Raw genomic sequence first — 23,922 nt, 5'->3', positions numbered from 1 at the left:
TTATGGATAAGAGTGTTACCGCTTCAAGTCAGCCAGTATTTGGACAAATACAGGGTACAGGAATTTTATATGCTGTTTGTTTTTGATGTTGTGTGTCTGGTACTTGGGTTTATGGGAAGCGGTGAGTAAAGGTCTTTAGAGTTGTTAAGATTTTGGAGGGTCAATGATAAATAAGAATGCCCCCAAAAATATTTAAAAATTCAAGTTAAAAACATGTGCCAAGTTCTTTAATGTTCTAGTTTTCTATAGTATTCTCTATAGTATCCTTATTGTATACACACACATACACAGATTGTGTGCATAATTTTTTAGGATTCAAGTTTTAACGTGTTAATTAATATATATATATATATATATATGTGTGTGTGTGTATGTGTGTGTGTGTGTGTGTGTGTGTGTGTGTGTGTTAATATAATTAATCGTTTGACAGCACTAATATATATAAGCACTGATATATAAATATCTGATATTTTTAAGACATTCGTTGACCTTTTAATAAAATATATCCCAAAATGTTTAATTAGATTTTATATCAAGAAGGCTTTTTTTTTTTCTTTTTATTATTCTCTATAGTTTTCTTATTGTATATTTTTTAATTCATGTAATTACATAGAGTTGTGTGAATTTATTTTTAGAGTATGGGTGTGTTTCAAATCATTCGATGTTTAAATGGCATTTTTAATTTGTTTTTGAATAAATTAATAGATACTGAAAAAAAGAGCGTCATGTCATTGACCCTGGAGTCTTTCAGGTGTTTACTGTTGGCACTCCCGCAGTGAGCTCCCTTAACATGTACAGTTTAGAAATACCCCAGTGCTTTCTCAGCTAGCAGCAATTAGCACGAACTCTGGAGCTCCTTGCTAGCTAATTACAGCTCTGCTACATCCAGGATGCAGAAAAACATTAACACTTCAGTTTATAATTTAACCCATTGCTTAATGTACAGTACATACACATTGAACTGTTCTCATTGTACGCTTAGTGAGGGGAGGTGTGTGTTGATTTCCTTAGGCTATTTAGGGATGCCTTAATATGCTCCTATCCTCCTTATTATACCTCCAATCCTGATTAAATACACCTGAACCAGGTAATCAAGACGTTTGGAGAGCTAAAGACTTCCAGGCATAGACATAATAAATACCTAGACGCATCATTGGCCGCTTTGAGCCGTTGCTGCGATACGTCAGCGTGTCCGACACGTTTGTGATGGCAAGACTGCTTGAAAAACAAATGGAGGTAAAAAACACGATAACATTTACATTTGTCAACTGATTTCAGTGGTTTGTGATCTACATTGAGATAAAAAATAACTCTTAAAAAAATTATTAATTTTTGTAAGAAATTGTGAAAGCTCACACACTTGTTGATTTGGTAGATTTTTTTTCGGTTAACAATTCTTAGGTTAATGTAGTATAACTGTGGTATATACATGTAATGTAATTTTAAGGTACATTAAATGAAATTAAGTTTTTTTTTCATTGCTTTCTCTGTCTTCAACCCAAACATTTTAGCTTTTTCTTGTGCCTCAGGTCAGAACACAGCTCATTTCCTTTGGAATACTTAGAAAAAAGCGAAATAATACATCTTTAAGTACTAATAATTTACAATAATTGAGAAAATGGAATAAAACCAGCGGATACAAATCAAAAAGTGACACACTGCTAGTCTGCTTTCTATTTTTATAGCACTTTATACAGATAACTCCACAACAAACAATCACAAATGTGACTCATAATCCTTTATGGATCTAGTAAAACTTACAGTTACCGTAGTAAAACATTATGCACTGATAAATGCACAGTAAAAATATAGAAAAACTGATATAGTGTATAATATTAAAAAGTATATGTAGTCCAAGTTGTAGTAAAGTGAATAATATAATAAAATAGCGAGTAAAACAGTACAATAACATAAGTGATATAATAGATTTATAATAGAAAACACGTATATGTATAATACCATAGTAAATGAATAATAGATGAATAATAGCAAGTAGAACATGTAATATCAAAGGTGGAATAATGCAGAATAGACAATAATGAATAAATGAATAGTAAATAATAAAGTAAATGAAATAGTGAAAAGTACAGTTTTTTAAAAGTATTTGTGCTAGTTATTAAACAAAGTAAGACACAACTAAAGACAAGCAAAAAAAAAAACTTTCTATTAATAAAAATTAATAATCATTATTATTATTATCAACAATGATTTTGTCATGATATTGCAGCTTCATTCACTAAGGAGTTCCTGTGTTTTTCCTTTCTAGGCTATTTACATTTTTTGTGTAAATGCACATACAGTACATGAATGCAACATTAGGCTGTGGAGGTATAGTCTCTTGGAAGTGCAGGCTTTCTTCAGCTTTCCTCGAGGCTTGTGTTGTCCTGTTTGCAATTGACTAAAAATGAAAAAAATATATATATATACAGTATGTAATCAGTCCACAGATTTATGATAAGCTATCAAATCCTTATAATCTAGTGATGATAAACTTACTCATTGAAAACTGGAGTAATGGCTGCTGAGAATTCTTTTAAATTGGAATAATATTTCACAATATTAAAGCTTTGCTGTATTTTTGATCAAAAAAGCATGAGATGTCTTTTGAAAACAATAAAATTAATCATTACAAACTTTTTGGTTCATGGAAATTCATGGAAATTTTGTCTACAAAATAACAAGTTTTTATGGAAAACACCATTTCTCCAGGCTTGTATGTTTCATTTTGTATGAATGGGGTTGCGTCATTATTTTCAACTTAAAACCTCAAAAACCTGACATTTAGTTTTTCTTCCTTCCTCATTCTCTTTTCTGTGTCTGACAGACTGTCAGACAGCATATGTGGCACTCTGTGTAAAAATGAAGTGAACCAGTTACCCAAGCAACTGTTCTGTTTGGCTCATGTTGAGCTTTGCTATAAAACCCTTTTGTTGTTGTTGTTGTTGTTGGATGAACTTTCTAGCTGCTGATTAAGCCCATGGCACAAACCCTTAGAGGGCTCGTTGACCTGAACTAACTCCCGCCTTTCTCTTTCCCTGTAGGTACAACCAGGCAGCCTAAAGAAGGAGAGGTTCCAGGAGTGGACTACAATTTTGTGACCGTTGAGCGGTTTGTGGAATTGGAGAGAAGTGGAGCTTTGCTGGAAAGTGGAACTTATGAAGGTATATTGACCAAGTTGCACAACCAAGTTTCTGTCCCAATATCCTGATGCTTTGGATTATGGATTTGTCCTAAACTAAATAAGCAACCAATTTTGGGCCAAATTTACTAACAGCTTGCGCCAGCGCAAACCGTCTTTTGGGGTTAAAATAGTTTTGTAGTGATTTAATGATTTAGTGAAGGTGCAGTGTTAGTTTTGTGATGTAAAGGAATGTTAATTTTTGTTTTTTGCATTTGTGATTATTGATTTTTATTTGTTTCCCTTTCATATGCAAAATTTATGGAGGAGAGTATTCAAATGAATCATGCAACGCGATTTACTAACGTTTGCGCTCATCAAATTACTGGTATTTACGCCAATATTTAACACCCCAAAAAAAACATGTCTTAAAGCAGGTGGTAATTTGCGCTGCTCTTGGTATATTGCACTGGTCATTATGAAAAAATGATCTGGTTGCATCTGTGTTCTTCAATGTGTACATTGTCAGTAAATCACATGCAGATGTTTCCCCTCCCATCAGTGCTATTTTGAAATTGCGCTCTAACGCTAATTTGCTCTGTTTAGTAAATCTGGCCCATAGTATTAAACTGTTGGTTTTTGTGCTATGGACATGACCGATTCCTCAAATCATGGCAATTTTAACCTAGTGAACATCCACATATTTTTAGGCAAATTTTGAGATGTTGAATAACAAGTGCTAGATTACTTTTTTGTTTTCATGTGCATGAAACATTGTTTTCTATAGTAAGAAGACATTTGCAAAAATTGCAATGGAAACACATTTACCAAGAAAAGTCATAGTTCATAATTCTCTAAGAGAACTAAAGAAAACATGTTTCTATACTCATTCTTAAACGCCAGAGCCAAAGCCTATCATTAAAATGATTGGCTATTATTTACCTCCTTGAACTGTCTGACTTGCTCTCACTCTCAGACATAAGGCGTGGCGTCTTCTGCTTTTTGCTTACAAATTTGTTCTTCAGAGAATTTTGTTTGCATATGTAATTTAGTACATTTAATAATGAGACACAGTGGCGTCCCCAGTGGCTACAAGTTGTATAGCCATTTCTATTTTGTGCCATTTTATATTTTTGTAAGCTTTTTGTTTTCTTTTTGCGAAAATCTGATTTTCAAGACCCTAATAGAGAACAGACCTTGGGAAAGTATCTGATTGGTGGTAACTCTAGTTAATTCGCAGCGTGATATAAAAATACCCTGAAGGGAATCTGATTCTCTGGGGTCTTGTGAGCTTAGCCTTTCTTCACTTCAAAAGTCCAACAACTCCATCCCTTGAATAAATATGACTCTCCTCCTCCCTCTTTTGGTCCATTTCTATTTTTCTCCCCAATCTCACTCTCTAAATTACTGAAAGCAATCTCCATATGTGAAATAAATCAGCTCTTCTCTTCTGCTCGTGTTAATTCTTCCTCAGTGTTCATAATGTTGATTTCCAATATATTTTAAAGAATGTGACTAGCACAGTAAAGAGCTCTGAGACTGTTTCTCAGCTCAGCATTAATAATATAAGGGAAGTTTTTGATGGGTTTACAAAGGATTTTGAAATCTAATATATAAAATAGTCTTTCAATCCCTGGATACAAAAATGTACTAACTCACATAAGTATTTATCAAGTATATCAAGAGATATCCTGTGAACTTCATTTTTCAAACAATCTTGAGCATTTCTATCCTCCACCGCAATATTTCCACCGCATCAGATTATGTATTGAGTTTATTAGCATTCTGTGTTGGAAATGCTGTTTTAATAAAATGTAGGTGTTATTTGTCAAATCTACTTTTTTAATAACTTAAATATATCTGAAATATATTATATTTAAATCACAATTTATTGTAGTAATATTTTACAATATTACTGTATTTTAGAATTAGAGACTTTTTTATATATAAAAAAAATCTTGCGTCTAGAAGAAACAGTTAAACGTATGATCCAGAAATACAAATATTAACAGTGTGATGTTTATTATTCTACTGTTATTGTTTTTAAATCCATATTTATGAGTTACAGCTGTTGTGCGCTGCAGCATCATGTCAGGTAGTGACCCGGGGAGAATTGAAGGCGTACTCAACCAGATGCCCTGCTCTCCTCTAGAGCCTGCTCATCCCAGGGGAACTGTGGCACTTTCACTGAGTCTGTAAACATAGAACAGCACTCGGTCGTTTGAGCAGCAGTTTGTGTGTGGTGTTGTACAGGTGTCGGAGTCCTGGCTGAATGGACTTTTGAGTTTTGTTGGTTTGTTTGCGGAGACAAGATTTCCAGTGACTGAGCAATGCGAACACCACACTAAGAGTAGTAAGATATTATGAACACTTCACGTTTACCTTGTCGTCTGACTAGTCATCTAAGTACATGCCAGACTTATTTTTCAAATTTTTATATATTCATATTTTTATATAAAGCTTATTATAATTACTACTACAGTATGTGTGTAGATTAGGGTATTTGTGGTTTAGGGACATGTCCATATTTAAAAATTAGCTTTTGTATATGTGTATATGTAGGCATATATATACTTCCATACTCACTACTGTTAAAAAGTTTGCAAAGACCCGCCCCACTTAGTTACTGTCGCTACGTCCGACAAGCAATGGTGCTCTCACGTCACAAATCATGTTCTCAAACAGTGAAAAATACATTGTGGAGCAAAGAGGAAACTGACAACATGCCGACAGACAAGACAGAGCAGTTCACTTTTGTTATGAAACAAAGTCTCAGCTTTCACATTTTGTCATTTTTTTAAAGAAATTCAAAGAATAAATACTGTTTTGTGTCTCTTTAATGTGTCATGATAGATAACTATAGCGCCTCAGTTCAAGCGGCACGTGATCCGATTAGCTTTTCCTCTTTACTAGTTAAAGCATAAAATAAACATGTATGAACATCAGAAGGTATCATGATGTCAATACACACCATTTTTCAAGTTAATGTCCACAGATGTTAATCTACTCTCCTGTCTGCTTTGTTTGTCGAACAAAATGGCAGATTTGGCGTAATGATCGCCTGTCAATCAAACTCCTAGTGAATTGTCAATTGAGTGTTTTTTTTTTTTTAGTAGGATACAGTAATTGATCAAAATTAATAGATTTATATTTCAAAATTGATAATTGGTGTTCTTTTGAACTTTCTTCTCGTCATTTTGGAATCCCTTTAAAAGAAATTTTCGTCTGAAATTTTCACACTTTGAAAAATAAATACGATCTTGTGCTGTGTCAATCACGTTTGAACACTGCTTCCGAAACTTTCGTCCGTCATAAAAATAAAAAAAAACTGTTGCATCCGTAGCAAGCATTTTGAGAGGTGTTTTGACAATTCAGAGCCACCGTACAAGCAAACGGCAAAATCCAGAGTGGTGATTGTGAAGTTCATCTACCTCGTCTCGCAGCACAAAGCACTGTGAAGATCCTTGCACACTGAGATTTGTTGGTGATCTTCTTTTTTAATATGTGGCCCTAGTATCGCTAGCAAAACATCAAACCGAGCCACTGACGTCCTGAAGTAAACTTTCAATCGCCCGTGATAATCCCGTGCTCCCCTCTCTATATCTCAGGATTGGATGGACTCAATATTTCCTTTCTTTTTCAAGAAGCGAGAGGACAACAATATCATCCTCACTGCTTGAAGTCTCCATTTAGTACTGTTTTTGGAGTTTTTTTTTAGTAGTTTTTTTAATAAGTGTTTTAACAACGGATTAATTATCAGTGTGCAAGGTTTCTCTGCGTGAAGGTTTTTTAGGATGACAAATATGAAAATACACGTACGAAAATTTCGGACTCAGTGTGCAAGGACCTTAACACTATCCCAAAAATACTTTTTTTTCCTTACTTTGAGAATTAATAAACATTATTTTTGAATCACTTTAATGTCATGTTGTCGGAAGTCCCTAAAAGTTGTGTCCCCAAAGTATAACTACAGTAAACACCTACTGGAAAAAGGTGCCTTGTTTATTGCCTGAGAGGCTGATTAACAACATGCAGGATGCTTCATCTTTCTCCATTCCTCCAGTTGTGACATGGTGGTGGCAGAGCTTACATTATAAACTTTCAAATGTCAATTATGCATCAAATGTCTGATTGGTTGCAGATAACTATTACGGCACCCCGAAGCCCCCGGCAGAGCCCAGCACTCTGCTGTTGAATGTAGCTGATCAGCTGTTGCCAGGCGCTACACCCAGATCCCAGGGCAAACGCAGACGTAACAAGTCCGTCAGCAACATGGAGAAGGCTGGCATCGAGCCGCCCGAGGAGGAAGAGGAGGAGAGGCCCGTCATCAACGGCAACGGAGTGGCCATCACCCCAGGTGAGGAGCTCTCAATCAATTTAAGGAGAAGAGAGATCTTGTCATGTGCGGCTCTCCAGTGTAGTAAATCCAGTTACTGCTGTGACCTCAGATCAGGGTTACTAGCATAGAGATGATTACCGTGAGGCCAGTAGGTGCATCATCATAGCAACCGCCTCCACTCTAAATTACCTCATAGTAACCACTGTTGTCAAGGCAATAGCCTAGCAACTGTCGTGGCAGCATGTTATCACACGTTCCTTGTTTTAGCGCTCCATAAGAGTGACTCTGCGGGGCGGAAACGTGCATCAAGTCTGGATGTACTGAAAAAACCTTTTGTTTTCTTCTGGCTGTAATACAGCACCATGACATAGTGATTTAGAATCTAACACAGTGAGGGAATTGTTGACATGTAGAAATATAAAGAACTGCCAGAGGAAAAAGTATTGCTCAGAGCTCTTTTATAGCTCAGTGCACTTAAATTCAACATGCAATCAAATGGACCCTATTTGCTTTCTTAATACAAGTTCCTGGTCTTATTGATTTTACGATTATTCAGTCCATGTTATTTGAAAGAGGGGAAAAATCTGAAACATTTAGCTGACATTGCCTAGACTGGAAATAATGTTAACCAAAGGCCAGATAGCTGTTTAGGCATTGTTTTCTGAATTCTAGTTTTCTGAATTCTTGGCCATTTTAATTAAATGTTGGTTAATGTTGAAATAGATATGACCATAATGAAGATAGATTTGAAAAATAAGTGGGGGACCCTAAAGGGATAGATAACCCAAAAATATAAATTTTTGTTCTGAGAGATTTTTGTACCTCCATTGAACTTCCACTCAAACTTTGATGCTTCCAAAATTACATCAAGACATTGCAACAGAAATCCATATGAATTGAGCTCTTTAATCCAAGTCTTCTCCTTTATATGTTGAATATATTTAATTTAGGGTATTTTTCACATATAAACCAATACACATACATAGAGCAAATCAAATATGGTAAATGGAAACTCACCTGTATTTGCTTGACTTGTGAGAAACCTAATTGGTTCTTGTGTCTTAAGCATGTACAGTTAATATTTACCATATTTGAATTTTATTTGTGTTTCAAAGATGAATGAAAGACTTATGCGTTTGGAACAACACAATGCTGAGTAATATATGACAGAATTACAGAATGTCAATTTTTGGGGTGAACTAACCCTTCAGCCTCCACATCGTATTCAAAAAGTGGGTAAATATTCTTTCACTCAGAAATACATCAATTTTTGGACATGAAATGAGTTGCAAATGGAGTTTAATGTTGACTTTAATGGAGTTCTCAATTATTGACTAAAGTGTCATCTTTGTCTTTCACAGTTTTGGGGAGTAACTAGTTAAATGTAACTGAATTATATAATTTAATTACGAAATAAATGTAACTGTAATCTATTGCAGTTACTGAGAAAAAAACTGTGTAATTAAATAACAGTTACTTATGAAAATGTTAATGATTACAAAATGGTATTACATCTGAATGTTTTCCCACACATGCAGATTTAATTAATTTCTTTCCCAAATTGCATTCACTGCTCTAAAATATGAAACACCAATGTTTCAGGAGTTTGTGTATATTCTTTATTTTTTTAAATGTACTATTTTTAAGGTATTGTAAGATGCCAGTGTTCCCTGTCATAGTTATGCAAAGATTACATTTCAAAAACAGTATCATACAGAAGCTATTAAACTATATCTTATTTAACCTTAGAATGATCTCAAAGTAAAAATAGGCGCTAAAGTCTGATTTTCAAAATTCAATTATTATAATCTTAATTCAAGTGATGAAGGATTTTGAAAGTCTGACAGTAATCAGTGTTGAGTATCACTGTAAGGTTAGCCCTGTCTGCTTTGCTTATTTGAAAACAATGAACAGTTTAAAAAATAGTAATAAAAAAGTAATCGAATGTAATAAGTTACATTAATTTATTAGTGTTATTGTGTTATTTGTTATATTTATTAAGTTTTAAATAGTGTATTGTAATCTGTTACCTATTACATTTCCAAAGTATCTTTCCCAACACTGGTCTTTCAAAGTTTCTCTTAAAATTCTTTAAGAAATAAAAAAACCAATAAGACAAATTTTGACAGCAAGTTAGAGTATATAATAAAGCTATGTTATTAATGTGGATAGCTCAAATAATGTGGCCTTGGGATTTTATGTGAAATGTTTGAGTTATTATTGAAATCTCTGACTTTTCTGAGCACGGTTTGAAATGTTGATGAAATGTCTGAGGAGATTATTGATAAGAATATTCTTTATTTCTGTTCTGCACCATCTTAGATGTACTGTTTCTGTATTTGCAATATATATATATATATATATATATATATATACACATATATATATATATATATATATATATACATATATAATATATATATATATACATATATATTATATATATATATATATATATATATATATATATATATATATATATATATATATATATATATATATATATATATATATATATATATATATATACGTATATATATATATATATATACGTATATAATATATATATATATATATATATATATATATATATATATATATACATATATATATACATATACCATATTTGGTTTTCACGTGCCTGGAAAATATTCTAAATTTATCCACCATTGGCAAGTGTGGCAAAAAGACGCTGTGTACCTTTGATGATTTTAAATGTTGTCTACTAGATAGACAGCTCACTAGGTTCAGAACAGAGCTTGTGTGTGTGTGATTGAGTGAAATGGTCCTTTCATTTTTCAGTTGATTAAAACATCAGTACTGCTGAATGTTATGGGATTCGGTGTCTTTTTCTTTCGTCTCTACCTCTCTCTTCCCCTCGCTCTCTCCTTTGGGACCTCCAACCTCCATAACTCAAACTAGGACACGTTCGGCTCTTTATTTTTTTTTCCCTCTCTTCTTCTCTCTCGCTTTCTCACCGCAGACTCCATTTTAATCACTCCACTCTTATTTCACCGTCTCAGTGCGGCTAACTCCATCTCTCTCTGTTCTTCCATCATTTCTTACAGTCTTCTGTTGTTCTTTTTCTAACATGCCCCTCTTACAGTGACCTGCTTTTCAGTTTCTTTCAGAAACTCCAAATCTCAGTTACATCTCTCTCTCTCTTATAAATATTTTCTCTGTCTGTCTTGCTCACATTCACCGGTTTTGTCTGTAGTCTTGGACTCTTGAGTTTCACCAGCCGTCCCGATAAATGTTGGAGATGTCTCCCAGAATATAGCGCTGGATTATTGTAAATTTGACAGCGTAGCTTCTCTTGATGATTATTCTGTTGGATTGTATTACACCGTTCATACTTTTTATCCACTTCTACTGTCTGATTCTTTTTAATTGATTGAGGTGTTTAAATCGGAGATGTAGGTCTGCAGTTTCTCTTGTCTTTAGACTTACATTACAATATTGGTGAAAGTTTAATTGATTACATAAAGCACTCGTTTTTAGTTTTTGTCAAGGACTATTGTTAAAAGCATTTTTTCTTGCATGTTTCAGAGTCTAGTGAACATGAAGACAAGAGTACGGATGCCTCAGGAGAGATGCCCACCACATGCCCCTCCGAAACCTCCACAGATGCCCCTAAAGAAGAGACAGAGCCACCAAAATCCCCTCCCAAACCAGACGAGAATGACGAGTTGGGTCTTCTGCCAGATAATTGGGAGATGGCTTACACTGAGAAAGGAGAAGTGTACTTCATAGAGTGAGTATCTATATCGGTCTGTTTTTTTAGCTAATTAGAATTAGAAAGATCAATTATAATCAGCAGCATTGTTTAAAGGTGCATTCAGTACTTTTTTACCCAGAGAGTTAAATTAATGTGAATAGTAATTATGAAAAAATATGTCAAATCATGAACCATGTTGAGATCACTTGACCAGCTAGATATATTAAATATATGTATATTTTATAATATGTACTGCATGTGTATAATATACAATTAATAGTATTTTTGTAATATAATTTATTATAAAATCCAATATATAAATATTTATTTCAGCAACTGCAAGCATGGTTTTCCCGCAGAACTGGGCTACTTTTAAACTGTTGCTGCAGGTTGCATATTTTTTCCCTATATTTAACTGACATGCTTGTATTGAAAACATTGTACCAATGATTAAACTATGCTAGATAATCATTTTAGTGAGAGAAGGGCCCTGGTAGTGAGCCTCCTGTGAGTTCCTTTATGAAAACAGATTATTACTACTATATATGTAATTTTCAAGTTGGAGTAAACATAAAAATAACATAAAAATGACTGTAAAGCATGTATTTTAGTTATGGAAGTGTTGAGTTATGGTTTATGGTGTGGTTGAGTAAGTGTTGACCATATTTGAGTTATGGTCACTGGGCTAGTTTTGGGCCTTTTATTTGAAAGTATCTGAGACTTTCAGTGGCCTAGGTCAACTGTGAATATAATGGAATCAGTTGCTGATAATTTTATCTTTAGTATGATCTGACATGAATTTCGAAGCGAAATTTACTGAGTGCACCTTTAAAAAAATGTATAGCAATCATTGGAGCTGTTTTTTGCATGCATTGTTAAGACCATATTGTTGCTCATGCAAGATATACAGGTTCTGATTCTGTGTCATCTGATGATTCCATTTCCATTCTTTCTCTACTTGGTCACTGAAAGCATTTTGCTGTTGTTTGTTTTGTCACTTTTCATTTCGTTTTTTTTTTTTTTTTTTTTAACCATTACCAGACCATGTCCCTGCCCACATGCTGTTTATTAAATGAGTTAACAGAGTTAATTTAGAGCCTGAATCACTTAAATTATCTAAATCAGGCAACGGCACAATCATGGATCAAAACCACTGTAATCCAGCCACCTGAATCATCTCTTTTAAATGCAAAAATTGTTTTGGACTGCACAGCACATCTTGACATATGCCCAGTTATAACACACTTTTTTTTAAATCATTTGATTTATAGATGAATCACTGTTGCTATGATCAATACAATTTTAGACAAACATCTGTGTTTGCACTTGCTTCCATCTATCCGAATAATACAACATTAATTGCACTATACTTTTTAATTTCACCCCAGAAGATTAGGGACATCCTTAAATGAATCATCCATTTGTTCATAAATACATAGATTGTCATTATATAATGAAGTTATATAAAGATAATGCATCTTACTGATTATTTATTCATATAAATTTAATTAGTAAAAAGTATGTATAAATATACACACTTTAAAGGATTTTCTATAATTTGTTTATATGATATGTCCCTTGCTAGGAATATATGTGTTCTATCTTCAAACTGTGACTGTACAGTACTGTATTTTTCCACAGGGACAGTAGTTATTTTCTGTTGTATCTTTATTGTTAGTAGCTGTATGTGTGTGTGTGTGAATGATGATGGTACAGTCTGTCACTGCTTCATGAAACACCACACACACACACACACACACACAGTTTGCTCTGGCCCACACAGTGTGACTATTGAGGATTTAATGGAGTTGTCAAGCAGCCAATGGCGCCTTGTTTTTCTCGATCTCCCTCACAGACGGAGCGTCTTTAATTCTCAAACTGTAGACACTTCTCCATATGTCTATCTCTCACCATGCACACACACACACACACACACACAAACACACACTCATACTGGACCAGATTAATCATGACAAAATGTCTCTGTACATGCATTTAGTAAAATTTAAACTCCCAAAGCAACCAAACATAAGCTGCGGAAATGCACTGTGCCAATAGAAAGTCCTTTGATATGCTTTTATATTAAATAAATTTTCTGTAAGAGAGAGATGAATCATAAAGAGACACTGGGGAGGAAGACACAAATTGAAAGGCAGAGACACAAGGGCAGAAGTGTGGAGTGTCATAGAGAGCGAGCACATCAAAGGTGCACCATCTTTTCGCCCCTGGCTGCAATTTTTCTGGCCAGTCGCTTGGCTGAGTGCCGTCAGTCGAGTCCCATCACTGAGACAGTCGAGTCTACCTTTTTCCCACTGATCTCAGAGCTGGTTCTTCTGCTACTTTTGACAAAAATGAGTCTCGGGGAGGAATACACTAAGGCCCAAAACATACTGAATGCATAGTATGCATGAACAAATATTGTTATTGATTGTGTTAGGTGATTTTTGATTGTGTTATTAATTGTGTAAGATTGGGTTTTTGGAAATAACTGTCGAGCATCATGGTTGTAGTTGAGCATCATGCCAAGCTATTTTGTTTTATTTTGTTTTTAGTTTAGGGTTTTTTATGTTGTTTTTGTTGAGTTATTTTTAGTTGTTTTGTTTTGTTTTGTTCTGTTTTATTAAACCATGACTTTATGAATAGTCTCAGACCTTGTTGATGCCTAAATGCTCTTTTTTATTTTTGTTTTGTTTTGTTTTTTGTCTGAGAGTCATGGTTTAACAAAACATTTTTTGTGTTGTTTTGTTTTTGTTTTATTCTGTTTTGTTTTGTTTTGTCTGAGAGTCATGGTTTAACAAAACATTGTTTTGTTTTTGGTTTATTCTGTTTTGTTTTGTTTTGTTTTGTCTGAGAGTCATGGTTTAACAAAACATTGATTTGTTTTGTTTTGTTTTGTTTTGTTTTGTTTTGTTTTGTTTTGTTTTGTTTTGTTTTGGCTGAGTGTCATGGATTAACAAAACAAAACAAATTTTGTTTTGTGTGTGTAATTTGTTAAACCATGACTTTGTGATTAGTGTCAAACCTTGTCAATCCCCAAATGCTCCTTTTTGTTTTGTTTTGTTTTGTTTTGCTTTGTTTTTTTTGTTTTGTTTTGTTTTGTTTTTTGTTGAAGCATGACTTTGTGATTAGTGTCAGTCTTTGTCAACGCCCAAATGCTCCAGACTATCATGTGCCTGCAAAAGATGCAGCAACATCTTACAATCCTGTTTATTTTTGATAGCATTTAAATTGTAGCATTTCGTAGCAATCAACAGCATTACAATCTTTTTGACATCAAAAATCATATCAAAAGCTGGCATCCACAGACAATAAAAAAAATGGTGTTGTGGAAAACCATGCTAGCTATTATGCTTATGTAAAACAGTGTTTTACCAGGAAAACAAAAAAGAAGTTAAAGTGTTTGGAGTCATGACTGGGTAAAAGAGGGAATTCGTGGACCGCTTATACTTCAGTGCTAACTCAATATAATTGTAATTAATGGATGTAGCATTAATTAGCATAATTGGCTAATTAACGAGATGTTAATGTTGTATGAAATAGATAGAAGGTAGTATCGACATTTTAAAAGGATCTGTCTCACACATACACACACACACACACATTTGCGTCATCAGTTGTTGTACTCTTATTGGCTCTTTCCTAGATGGCCATCATTGGAGCGGTCACGCCGCAGGACTATGACTCAACATTTCAGATACTGTCAGAACTTTGTTGGAGGCTAAGATTAATTTCAAAGGCAATTAATTAGCCATTGGTAAGCATGTTACACTAACCAACCAAAATCTGCCAATTTTGCCAACTCTTTCAAAAGAATGTTTATTATGACTGCTGAAATTGGTCTCAGATAACAAAGCTTTGAGGAAAAAAACACTGTGTGATAAATAGTTTAGTAAAATCGCCGCTCATGTTTGGTTCTCCTCTGTTATACAATAAGTCACTCACATCTTCTTCACCATCTCTCTCTTCCTCCTCTCTTTCTTGCTGTGCTAATGAGAAGCTTACAACTAATTAAAAGTATCGATTGCCATTATGTTAAGCTAAACTTTTTCCTCACCCTCGTTTAGAGATGAGATCTCCAGAGACTTCCTTTCAGTCTCTCTCGTCTCCTCAGCATGATGATTTACAGTAGCAGTTTGCAGTTCTCTCATCTCTCTCTCTTCTTCATCTCTTTTCCTTTTCTGCTCCATTTCTCTCCTCTCCAGTCACAATACGAAGACGACGTCCTGGTTGGACCCCCGGCTTGCGAAGAAAGCAAAGCCCCCTGAAGAATGCAAAGAGAATGGTTAGTGTGGTTATCTTTCAATTCTCTCTATATGTTTTGACTCTGTTTGTTTGACTCTCCAAATGGAGGAGTTTGGATGGCCAAAGAGAAATGTTTAAATCTACTGATTTAACTAGCCACAAAAAGGCTGTATTTTAGCGATTTTACCACAGTTATGAAGTGTTGTTAGGCAAAATGTGAAGCAGAAATGGCTTATTGCTTTTATTAAACAACAGGAAAGGTCTGATCTGATAAAATATCAATTTTCCTAAAATCCTTTCATTAAGTAATATAGTTCATTAGCCTAACTGCATGCTGTTTGTGGTTGCTTAGAGCATAAAAATCTAAAATCTTTTATATGACATTTATTTAACTTCAATATATATGGGTTATCAGTATTTTTATTTCGAGTCAAACCTTTCTTTTATTATTGCTAAGTAAAATCATGCAGCCTTTGCTACTGGTCTTTAAAGCAGTTGGACAATTTTGTTTGGCAGACAGTGTCAAACAATCCCATAGACGTGGAAGAAAGGTCCAGAGCTGTATCTAGAGACAAGAATATTCTAGAGCAGGGGAAGCCAGCATGTTCCTGTAGGGCTACCATACTGCTGAGTTTTACTCCAACCCTAATCAAATACTGTACAAATACAAGTAAACCAGTTAATCAGGTTTTTCAGGATTACATGAAAATCACAGTAAGGTGTGTTGGAAAGGGTTAAACCTCAAATCTACAGGAAGATAGCCCTCAAGGAGCAGGGTTAGTGAACCTATTTTGACATTTTGAATGTCTCCATCATCTAACACACTTGATTCAACACTTTAGCTCATAAATAGAGACTCCAAAAGCTAAATTGAGTGTGTCCGATAACACATCCGCAATATGCAGTGGTGTACACTACTATTACCTTAGCAACACAAAACACCATAGAAATCCCAACCACAACAACCCTAGGCTACATCTACATTAATCCGGATACATTTGAAAACAGGGTTTTCATTTCAAAACACTCTCCTCAAAACATTTTCCAAAAGTTTCTCATCCACACTGAAACTTCAGAAAACGGTAAATTCACCTTACATTTAGATGAGGTCCACTACACTTATGAAAGTTACAAAAGTTATTTAGTCAAGAATAGTGTGCAATCTTTTGTCTTTTGTTATTTGATTAGCATTAAAGTGCAGACAGCAGTGCTAGGATTATGCAACAGACATTATATACTTCAGTGCCTTCACGCAGTTAATTAATAAACCATCGGTTTGTTATATAGGCCTTTTTCCTTATATAGCCGATATGCCGATGGTTGTAAATTGATGAAAAATCTGCCAATAAATATCGGCAGCCAGTACATTGGTGCATCCCTAATCTTTAGCAAAAATTTGTGCATTTACATGCACCCTGTTAATGTGATTATAATGAGATTTTGGAAATATTACGATTAAACTTTACCTCATGTAAACACAATACTTCGATTTAAATAATGCAATTAAGCTCATAATCGCAGCAAGCATAATCGTATTAACATAGGTGGCATATGCTGATTTTAATCAAAATATACTGTACAGGCATGTAAACATCATAAAGAGATTAAGTAATACATTACGTTATTAAAGTAGCACATAACAGGCACAATACCGGTATAAACATAGATGTCTGTCGGTACAATATGCGTCACATGACTAAACATGCATCATCGTTTTATAAAGCTTCTATTTTTACAACGCGAAAACAATATTTTCAAATCTATCCACTTTGGAGAGCATTTTCAAAAAGCTCCGTTTTCCTTCACAAAAATGCCATCTCAGTGTGAATGTAAGGCCAGAAAAATATGCGTTTTCAAACAAAAACATATTATAGTGTGGACAAGGCCTCATAATGTCCTACCAACCCCCAAACAGCCTAGCAGGAGTATAACAACACCCTGGCAACCATCTACCAATACCATATCAACCTGACATAAATGCTAAAAGAAACACTCAGAACATCTTAAGAACCACATTGCAATGCCTTAGCAATGTCCCACAACACCTTTGCATTGTAGTGGCAAGTTTTGCACAGAACAGCCAAGAAGATCCTAGCAACTATCTCAAAATGTCATACCAACCACCCAATACACCCTAGCAGCCACTTTAAAAGTGCTTAAAAAAACACTGAGTGGTAGTGAATTTTGCACTGGCAAACACCTCTCACATATTCTACAGCAAGTGTAACAATCCAATTTTTCCTCAGGTTACTCTGCACTCCACTTCTAGCACTCATAAGTGTGTTTGTGAAATGATCTTGAGGTAAAGCATCTCAAAGTGGATACATTGTTAAATTAATCATGTCTGCAAGTGTATTCTCCACTGTTTTACCTGCTGCATCACCACCTTCTTCCCAGTTCACACATTCGTGCACTAAAATCTAACTCCATGTTTGCGGTATAATCAACTGTGCCAGTGCATCAGGGGCTGCTTGTTAGCATGCATGTGCGAGACGGAGCATTTCACATGTCAGCGGATTCCCGCGGTTCAAAGGCCTGTCAGCCAGCGTTGTGAAAACACTCATCACCGCGGATTTGTGCGGACACGTGCGTTGCGTAACTCGGCCGCCCTCTTTTGTTTCAAAACTGAAGGGAAGACACAGCTCTGGATGCAAATCAAAGTCGTCTGCTGTTTTCTTTAATACTGTCACGCTCGTGTTCCTAGACTGTTTGTTTCCACGCGAATATTTACCGCAGCACGGAGTGAAGTTTCCGTAGATATGCCACAGTCGTCTCTCCTGTTTACCTGTCATCTCGCCTCACTCCCTGAGTCGATGTTTCTCTCTGATGGTGCGAATTCCCTGGGTTTGCGAGAGAATGAATAAGCACAACTATCATGTCTCTCCGTGTCTGTCACTCGTGTTTCATTGCATTTCATCATTTCTGAAGCCGTCACTGTCAGCGTGCACCCCGAAAAAATATAACACGTTCACAAGCGCCAGGAACAGGTGGAGATATGATTACAGAAACAGATGCATGGATGGATTGATGGATGGATGCAGCTTTATCAATTGACAGCTGTGTCAATGCAGGAATTATATTTGTTTTCTCAGTGATAATGTACAAATTAGCTAAATTAATGAACAAAATGTACATGCGAAAGCCCAACAGCGTCACACAACAGCACACAGCAGTGTGATTTTCCCCAAGATGTTTATTCATGCAAGTTGCATTAGGTGTCACAGCAATTCTGTGCCATTGTGCATTCTTAGAACGATGAAAAGCCTCATTTTCCTCTAGCTGCAACAATTGAGATTGGAATTGAAATGGAATATTCTGGTTTATAAATGTCCCCTGATAACAGGATTTTTTTTTTTTTTTTTTTTTTAGCAGATATTGCTTTCAGTTTTGTGCATTTTCTCATGAGTATTTAGTTTAGTTGCTGTCAGAAGTGGTTTTATCCTTCATAAATGCTTACAGTCACGTGATTCTGTTCGTTTGAAGGAATCTTGGGTTTTAGACAAACCTATTCCTCTTTTTTTTTCTCGAAAGTAAAAAATCCCGTTTGATTATGAAGTTGATTTTTAACAAAAACTCATAAACTGTTTTGACTGAGTTTTTAAGTGATAATACATATATTCTTTTGTTGAAGCAATCAGCCTGCATTATTTCAGCACATTTTTTAAGTGGTGTTTAACAGACCAATCCCTGGCTAAACTACATTACCCATGATTCTGCAAAGAAGTGTCCAGCAATCAGAGAATTGCAACTAGTAAATCGTACCAAAGAGGCCTTCCTACAATTGCAAAATAAATAAATACTTCTGTATATGTATATATTTCGCAATAAGCTTAAAATATGTTGGTTCTTTATATATAATTTACAACTTTAAATCAGTTTTTTACAAAAATCTCTATCATTTTTATTTCCATTATGTCATCCTTCGAGGGATTGGAGTTCTTTCCCTCATTAAAAATACACACCTTGTACCTTTGTAAAACAAAACAAAAAAAAACCTTTACATTAAAAGTGATTTTATGGGACTATATCCTGGTCTTAATATTTGACCACAAATTGTATGTATTTCAGTTAATAAATAAATAAGATATTCTGATTTGACATCATTTTCTTGCTGAGAAAAGCTAACCTTAGATTGAAGTGTCATAAACATTATTAATTTATCATGACTACATGAATTAATTTCACCAGGAGTTAGCTGGAAGTAAGAAGTTATAGTCTTTATAGAATGTTCTCAGCTCTCTTCCAAGCTCACAATATTCCTGTGTGTGTTTGTTATCAGCAAAAGAAGATGTATCGAGGCATTATTGATGGGTTGTTATTTTGGCAGACAGAATCTGGCAGACAGTTGAAGATGACAATGCAGAATTAAGTGTTTGTTTTTATGATAGCACACACAAACGCCATCCATCAGTGAACTTTAATGCTTGGTGAGAGTGAGTCAGTGAAGGAGGAGTTGAAGAGGGAGAGAGATTTTCATCCCTGTCACGTTTAAAAGCATTCAGCAGACAGTTACACTCAAACCATCCCATATAGAGCCGATGCCCCACTGTTCTCTCCTCCCATTCCCACTCATCCTTCCATCTCCTGTCAGCTCTTTATTTCTACATTAGTAATCTAGCAGCATGGTCAGCTCATCCTTGGTTTGAATCACCTTTAAATGCTTGACTAGGTGACACTTGAATTCCATGACTGGTGAATTTTATATATATTATTATTATCAGTGTTGCGGAAAGTTACTTTTAAAAGTAATGCATTACAATATTGCGTTGCTCCCTAAAAAAGTAACTAATTATGTTAGTTACTTTTTATGGAAAGTAACGCATAACATTACTTTTGCATTACTTTCGCATTACTTTTTAAATATGAGCAGGGCTTGATTGATTTTAATATAAGAAGTTCTATTTGTAGCAAATGTAAAAGCCCTTTCACACCAAAAAGTGTAATGAATAAACCTCAGGCTGAAGGAAAAGTCAATTCACGTCTGTACAGTAGAACGCAGGAGAAGAAGGTTCAACACTCTTCAGCAATAAAAAAACAATGAAGCTCAATTGTTAGTTTATCTAAAGTCATATTTGCATAGTATGGTTGAACTGGATCATCAAAGGACAGCAGCAAAGACAGTGGTTAATAAAATGGAATTAGATACATTTGTGTTATTTAATATATTTAATTATTGCAGGTTTGTGTCATATTCAGAGTTTGCATTTGACTGTTTTAATTCATTTTGATGAATACTAAATCTGTTTTTTTGCGAGTGGGATGAATTAATGCACATTCACATTTAGTCTAGAACTACATCATGTTCACACAGCACACACAACGCCTCTGTACTTCCGATGTTTCCCAATATGGTGACAGGAGACTCGTCAGTCAATAAATGGCAAAACAAAGTGACTTTTTTGAAGAAGTAACTCAGATATTTTCTTGTAAATTAAAAAGTAATGTGTTACTTTACTAGTTACTTGAAAAAAGTAATCTGATTACGTAACTCACATTACTTGTAATGGGTTACCCCACAACACTGATTATTATATTATTATTATTTTACCCTATAACTTTAGCACTCTTGTAATTTAGCACCCTTGTAGCATTGTAATTCTAAAATCTAACACTAACTTTCTCTATTCTTTTTCTATTCTATTATGTATGTATGTATGTGTGTGTGTGTGTGTGTGTGTGTGTGTGTGTGTGTGTATATATATATATATATATATTAGGGCTGTACACAAACATGCATGTATATTTTTGAAAAATATGTAATATCTGTATATTAAATATTTATATATAATATAAATTATATAAATAAAAATATACACATTTAAACATGTAAACACAAAATATATACTGTATGAATGTGTATTTATATATACATAATAAATATACACAGTAAACACACATATATTATGTAAACCAAAACATTAATCATGATTAATTGTTTGACAGCACTAATGAATAAATAAATGATTTCAGGTGATTAAATAAGGCAAGACTTGACAGTAATATTGCTGTTTTTTACTGTATGTTTGATCAAATAAAAAATTTATATTTATATTTTTATGTTGACTCATCATGGGCACATCATGATGTTGTCCCTCAAAAATTAAGTTACCAATCAGTCACCAAGTAAATTATATCAATTTATTTACTAAAGAACACTTTTTACTCACATTTGGCATATTTATTTATTCACATATACAGCTTTAGTTCACAGTGTTTCTGCCTCATACTTGCTTTTGTTTCCTTCCTCACCTTCCTTCTCATCCCCACCCCCCTCATTTTCGTAAAGGTCAAAGCTTTTAACAAAAAGAAACTGCTGCCTGTTTTTACTGCAAAGGGCAGGCAGGTTTTTAAATAGCAAGATTATTTAAATATTGTGCAAACAAAATGCAAATATTGAAGAAGGTAATTAGCTTGAGTTCACGATTCTCAAGGGGTACGCAGGGTGGGTTACTCTATATTTGGAGGCCTTGAAATCAGTCCAAACTTTGTTAATATTATTTAAATTTAGCTTTTGAACGTATCGCTCACTTGTTGTTGCCAGAATGTATGATTCTTCTTGCATGTCAACTGAGTACTTTTCTAAAAACCTCAGTTGAACCCACAGACTTTCATGGTTGAAAGGGGAATGAGGGATTTTTATGCAATAACATTTTATTAACTCTATGCTCTGTTTGGGTGTCAAGATCAACCGATCCCTTTTCCTGAAATCATCAGTTCTCCATTAAACTCACAGTGAGGCCAAGAGCTCATCTGCGAGTGCAAGTGTTCATGTGTCAAAAGAAAGCATTGATGGGATTTACTCAGAATACGTAACAAAAGTTCTACGTGTTTTCTATGAAGAAGCTAGATAGTGGCTAGATCATTGAAAAAGAAAAATCTCTATGATATTCTGGACTCTTGATATGGCTCTGGTCTTTCCTTCAGTATAAGTATATTGAATTTTTTCGCCTACAAGTCAAAAATCATAAGTATGATCACTTTGAAAAGTAATAATGCACCTCTCCTCGACAAGATGACAGTATTCATGCTCGTAGCACAAATGGGAGTATTACACCACCTGTTCAATATCTGTGGTTAGGTGTTTTTGTTCAGATCTCCAACCCCAGTAAATGTTCGTCCTAAAGATTGATCTGTGCACTCGGTAGTCTTCACAAGTGGATTTCTATTTTAATAGGACAAATACCAACCCATAGCACTACAGTAATACCCAATGGCGCTTTGATCTGCCTGTGCCTGTGTGTGTGTGTGTGTGTGTGTGTGTGTGTGTGTGTGTGTGTGTGTGTGTGTGTGTGTGTGTGTGTGTGTGCGTGCCAGTGTGTGTGATTAAGAGAACATCACACAGTTTCTGTGTAGTTTACAAAGTTGTGTGTGTGTGTGTGTGTTTGTGCTCCACGCTGCTGAATGTATAATTTGTGTGTGCTTGCTTGCAATTGTTGTGTTTCTTTGTCACTTTCGCCAGCCAGGATTAAGTAAGATATAAACAATAAGATTTCAGCTGAATCACACAGTTTCTGTCTCACTTGTAGATCATTATTTTTACAAATGATAAAAATTAAACTTTCATATATTTTAGATTCATTTGAAATAGTTGTGTGTGATGTACACACAGAGTCTGGTATTTCACCCTGCTTGATGCTGCTGAATGTGTAATTTGAGTCTGTATGCTTGCTTGCAATTTGTTGTGTTTCTTTGTCACTTTCGTCTAGAAGCTCAGCAGGTGTGCATGCTAAATGGAGCGAGTGCATTCAAGTGTGTACTCATATATGTTGTTTGTTTTATTTTAGTCTGTAATTTTATTTTTGTGTTTTTATATTTTTGTCTTCCTCTGTGACAAATGAATTTTGATTTTGATATTTGTGTATGTTTATTTTTGTTTTAATATAAACAATACTGACCTGAACCCCATATCTGTATATATTGTGAAAGTGTGACACCAACTCAGTGTACCCTCACCTTTATTATGCCACGCCGCATTGAAGCAGTCATTTCTGAAATTGTTAGGGCAGACATAATTAATGAATACAGGATATTCTTGGGAAATTTTTTTGTAAAAGACCTGAAATATTTCATGGTTATGAATCAGTTTAATATTAATTATGTTCTTCACAAATGCTAATTTTTTATTTATTGACACCAACTCAGTGTTTTATTACAATTGTTATTGCAGAACTGTGGAAATTCTCTCTCTCTCTCTCTCTCTCTCTCTCTATCTATCTATCTATCTATCTTTCTATGTTTAAATGTATATTCAAATGCACATATTTTTTATTTTGTGACACAAACTGTATTTCGTTATTTTAAATATTGATCACAATATTATATTAACCAGTAAGATGTCTGAAAATCAAACCATTATTTTTAAAGTCAGGAATCTCACAGCATAAAGGAGTTATTTAGAAAGTGCAAGGACAAAGATAGATGCTGCAATTTTCAGAAAAGTGTTTAGAAAAAAAAATCACAGGCAATGAAAACACAAAATTTTAATTTCAGTAAAAGCAACATATT

General features: G+C 34.5%; 1 protein-coding gene across 1 annotated transcript in view; it reads left to right on the top strand.

Annotated features, from left to right (window-relative positions):
* The window catches only part of LOC109061655 (membrane-associated guanylate kinase, WW and PDZ domain-containing protein 2-like), a 181,042-nt gene that overhangs the window by 104,566 nt on the left and 52,554 nt on the right, over positions 1 to 23,922 (top strand). The window contains 4 exon segments of the mRNA XM_042722226.1: positions 3,042 to 3,161; positions 7,260 to 7,475; positions 11,007 to 11,211; positions 15,378 to 15,457. Of these exon segments, the coding sequence (XP_042578160.1) occupies positions 3,042 to 3,161; positions 7,260 to 7,475; positions 11,007 to 11,211; positions 15,378 to 15,457 (621 nt within the window).

This window comes from Cyprinus carpio, chromosome B4 (assembly GCF_018340385.1).
Source record: "Cyprinus carpio isolate SPL01 chromosome B4, ASM1834038v1, whole genome shotgun sequence".
NCBI lineage: Eukaryota > Metazoa > Chordata > Actinopteri > Cypriniformes > Cyprinidae > Cyprinus > Cyprinus carpio.
The sequence above is the reverse complement of the archived record's forward strand: the minus strand, read 5'-3'. Positions and strand labels throughout refer to the sequence as shown.